Below are 4,780 nucleotides of genomic sequence, written 5' to 3' on the forward strand. Positions count from 1 at the left end.
GACAGGAGAATCTGGTGGTTCACCGTATCAAAAGCAGCAGACAGAACGAGCAAAATAAGTATAGAAGATTTGGAAGCCACTCTTGCCAGTCTTAGGGCTTCAACAACTGAGAGCAAGACAGTCTCGATTGAATGTCCACTTCTGAAGCCAGATTGGTTGCTGTCCAGGAGGTTATTCTGTGTGAGAAGGGCAGAGACTTGGTTGAACACAACTCATTCAGGTGTTTTTGCAATGAAAGGTAGAAGGGAAACCGGTCTGTAGTTCTCTAAAAGAGATGGGTTAAGGGTGGGTTTCTTAAGAAGTGGGGTTATACGAGCCTGTTTAAATGTTGAGGGAAAAACACCAGTGTGAAGGGATGTGTTAACGATGTGAGTGAGTGCAGGTACAACGGCAGGAGAAATGGCTTGAAGGAGATGAGATGGAATAGGATCAAGTGGACAAGTAGTAGGATGATTGGAAAAGATGAGTTTTGAGACTTCTGCCTCAGAGAGTGGAGAGAAGGATGACAATGAGTGTATGTTTGCTGGTTAGATGTGTTTGACAGTTTGTGGTGTGGCAAATTGGGGTTTGTAATTTTATTAATGAAGAATGTGGCAAAGTCGTCAGCTGTTATACTTGATGAAGGAGGGGGAGGAGGAGGACAAAGGAGGGAGGAAAATGTTTTACAGAGCATGTGAGATTTAGGCGAATTGTTAATTTTGTTGTGATAGTATGTCCTTTTAGCAGTGGAGACATTAGCAGAGAATGAAGAGAGGAGTGATCGATATACATTAAGGTCAGACTAGGATTTTGTGATTTGTGCCATACTCTTTCTGTAGCTCTGAGCTTAGAATGATGCTCATGGAGAACATCAGATAGCCAAGCAGCAGAAGAGGTGGTACGAGCTGGCCTGGAAGACAAGGGGCAGACACTGTCTAAACAAGACAGTGACAAGACTGTCTAAATATTATTATTATTGATGTAATATTAGCTACACCCTCAAAATATAAAGTCCAGAATAAATGTATGAGCAAAACAAAACAAAAACACTTCCACCACAGTGAAACTGCTGGATCTCACTGGTGTAGAACACACACAGACCTGCTGATAGGCCATGTTGAGCATCAGGTATCTCTCTGAGCGTCTCATGGGCAGGCAGAGGCTGTACAGCACGTGAATGCAGCCAAAGAAGAAGCTCAGCAAGCCCAGCTGTTTGCGGCTCTCCAGCCAGCCCTCCAGCCAGGGCGGAAAGCGGCGGTACTTTGTCCCGTAGATGAGCTGGTACACAGCAGCAAGCTGTCCTGCTAAATACACCAGTGCTAGCAGAACAATAGCCACTATAGGCAGTGTCCTGTTCACTATTTCCAGAGGAATCTTGTAGAAAAAACTCTGTCTGGTCTTCATATAAGGATGGATAATGTCCCGCACAAAGGAGTAAGCGAAAAAGAAGATGGATAAGGCGACCGCTGTCAGAACGGGTCCTTTCCAGGCGGTGAAGAGATGCAGAGGCATATTCTCAATCTCTTTGGCAGAGGAGAGCGCACCCATGTCCACAGGGATGAAAGTAAGCTGACGGGCCATTTCAATGAGCTGCTGTCGAGCGTCCACTGAATTACTGCAAATATAGACCTGTAGAAAGAGATTACAAGCAATCAATAATCGCTCCTTTCAAAACCTTCATCATTCACAGCAGCAATTAGGCTGATATATTGGTGACCAAATCATTGTTGGCCAATTCCAGGTTTAAATTAGATTGTGAATACCAGATTTTCAATGTGGTCTCAGACGTTAGATCCCACTGTATATATGCATTATAGTTTACAGTAGGAACAATTCCCTAGAACCCATAACTAGAGTGGAATTAATTCACTGAGTTTATAAGGTTTCAAAATTAGACTGTGAGATAAAAGCAAGTTTATGGCATGGCTGTAATGGATCTTTCATTGTGTTAATAAAACCTTTTCCTCTCTCAGCTCAGAGTTTCCAAAGAGGGCAGATCATCTGTTCATCATTCGAATCAGCTGCTCACAGAAAGTAAGGCATTTACTTTAACTGCTGGCTGGAAGAGCCATGGGTCTCTGCTAATACGAGGAGACATAATCCTCATCACCATCTTCATTCCTTGGACACCAAGTCACTTCAGGATTGTCATTAGCATACCGAGGACTGTATTTTGTTTTTGAACCACAGCATTTAGCACACTGTTGAACACAGCAGGGTCTGTAATATTTTATTTTTGCCTATAATGCACTTATAGAGCAGTAAAACAGAGTAGCCTATATGTGTGTTCTTTAGTAAAACAAACTATTTCAAAATATTTTTCGTTAAATGAAATAAAGTTATATAGTAGATCTGTGTTGTTAAAACAAATTTCAAATATTTTGTCATTAATTGAAATAAAGCTAAAATAAAATGTAAGTATTAGATGAAAAACTCAAATTAAAATAAGAAATATTGCCTTGTCAACTAAGTGAAACAAAACAAATTTAAATACCAAAATGTTTGAAAATAAAACTGAAATAATAAAGCTGAACAGAAGTCGTTTTTAAAAATAAGTAAAATTACAAAAGCACATAACAGAATGACTAAAAGTAAAAATAAAAAATGAAAACAAAAATTAAAGCTACTTCAAAATATTAATAAATAAGTTTAAGTACTAAAATTACTAAAAAAAACTGAAATAAAAATAAATTAAAGCTGAACAGAAATACTTTTTACAAAATAACTAAAATTACAAAAGCACATAGAAGAATTGCTAAAACTAAAAATGAAAACAAAACTAAAAGTAACTTTATAAGTTTTATATTTATGAGTTTAAGCACTAAAATTTCTAAACATAAAACTGAAATAAAAAAATTAAAGCTGAATATAAATATTTATAGTAATAATTACAGAGGCACATAACAGAACTAAAACTAAAAATGAAAAATGAAAACAAAAAAGCTACTTCAAAATATTAATAAATAAGTTTAAGTACTGAAATTACTAAAATTAAAACTGAAATAAAAATAAATTAATGCTTACTAGAAATATTTAAAATAATAATAATAATTACAAAAGCACATAACAGAATTACTAAAACTGAAAAATGAAAACAAAAAATTTAAGCTGCTTCAAAATATTAATAAATATGTTTAAGTACTAACATATTCTAAAAATAAACAGATTAAAGCTGAACAGAAATATTTGTAATAATTGTAATAATAATTACAAAAGCATGTAACAGAATTACTAAAACTAAAATTATAAAATGAAAACATAAAAAAGCAACTTCAAAATATTAATAAATACTATAGTACAGAAATAAGTCAAGTCAAGTCACCTTTATTTATATAGCGCTTTTAACAATACAGATTGTGTCAAAGCAACTGAACAGCATTAATTAGGAAAATAGTGTCAATAATGCAAAATGACAATAGTAAACACAAATTTTTCAGTTAAAGACAGTTCATCATTGAATTCAGTGATTCAGAAATAATACTTCAATTCCACTGGTACTATATAGACTGCGAATGAGTCCAGGTCGAGACACTGTGTCTGGGCTCAGATACACCTTGCGCAGACTGTTCTGAAGCTCTGAACAGAAACATTTTGTTTTATTTGGCCAAGCTTGCTAAGAGATTATTTGGCTCAGCATGTACAAAACTTTTAGATTTTCCTGAGTCTTGTGGCTATGGAAGTACACTGAATTTTGTACAACGTACCTGTCGACTGGAGTCTCTGGGGCCTGACTGCATGGCCCAGGATGAGATCACATTGAAGCCTTTGACCACAATGGATTCTGGGAATAGGGACGCTAGGTATTCTGCGTTTGATTCTGGATACTGGTTGACCCGTCTGTTGTTGCTGACATCCACCAGTATTTTTCCAGCCAGCAGGTGTTTGATGTCCCAGAGAGAGGAATAGTGCTCTCGGCGAATGGCCAGGAACACGATGTTGGCCTTCCCCACTGCGTCCTCGTGATGGGTCACGTCTACCACGTGTGGGAACGACTCGGCCGCTCTCTTGGGCTGACGGCTCCCCACCACCACGTGAAAGCCGCTGCGGAGCAGCCGCAGGGTCAGGCTTTTGGAGAAGTCTCCAGAACCGATGATGCCGACCGTGGGCTTGCCCGATCCCTCTTTGGACCCGTTCTTCAGCCCGTTTGGTAGGAAGCAGACTTTGGTGCTGGCCGGGCTGCTGCCCAGCAGGGAAATAGAGTCCATTTTCAGGCCCGAAGCACCTCGTACTGGATCTTAAGACACTTATGGAATAATGCTTTGTTAAGGGTTAGTTCACCCAAAAATTAAAATTAGCCTGTGTTTTACTCACCCTCAAAGCATCCTAGGTGTATGTGACTTTTTTCTTTCAGACGAATCCAATTGGAGTTATATTAAAAATTGTTCTGGCCCCTCCCAAGCCTTTCAATGGGGGTAAGCGGGTGTTGGTTGTCAACAGTTCAGAAGACGTGAAATAAAGTGCGTGCATCCGTAATAAAACGTCCCTCACACGACTCCGGGGGGTGAATAAAGGCCTCCTTTAGCGAATCCAAGCATTTTTTAAAGATATTAAAAAAGAAAAATATTAAAAAGATATTTAAGATATAATAAACACTTTTTTCTCACTTCCGCTGACTGTCATACGCGGAAGCCATTCCGGCGGATGACGTAAGACGTCGAGCGTTGCGTGATAATTGACGAACACGGAGACAAAACAAAACAAAACGCCGGTCATGAATTAGAAGTACAAAACGAGGATTTGTAAAGAAGAATGTCGGAGGATTTCGATATAAGCCAAGAGGAGACTGGTTTTCCTTTGCTAA

The 4,780-nt window shown here is 38.4% G+C and overlaps 1 protein-coding gene across 2 annotated transcripts in view; it reads right to left on the minus strand.

Annotated features, from left to right (window-relative positions):
* Positions 1-4,780, minus strand: part of LOC107657773 (metalloreductase STEAP2-like) — an 8,277-nt gene that overhangs the window by 2,112 nt on the left and 1,385 nt on the right. Inside the window, exons 2-3 of one of the 2 annotated variants that reach the window (XM_016446006.1) lie at positions 3,684-4,222; positions 1,081-1,608 (exon numbers count right to left, since the gene is read on the minus strand). In XM_016446006.1, coding sequence (XP_016301492.1) covers positions 1,081-1,608; positions 3,684-4,184 — 1,029 coding nt within the window. In that variant the 5' untranslated portion in view covers positions 4,185-4,222. Of the gene's footprint in view, positions 1-1,080; positions 1,609-3,683; positions 4,227-4,780 lie in introns of those variants that run through there. The other variant, XM_016446007.1, reaches the window with a different exon arrangement.

This window comes from Sinocyclocheilus anshuiensis, unplaced genomic scaffold (assembly GCF_001515605.1).
Source record: "Sinocyclocheilus anshuiensis isolate Anshui unplaced genomic scaffold, SAMN03320099.WGS_v1.1 scaffold119, whole genome shotgun sequence".
NCBI lineage: Eukaryota > Metazoa > Chordata > Actinopteri > Cypriniformes > Cyprinidae > Sinocyclocheilus > Sinocyclocheilus anshuiensis.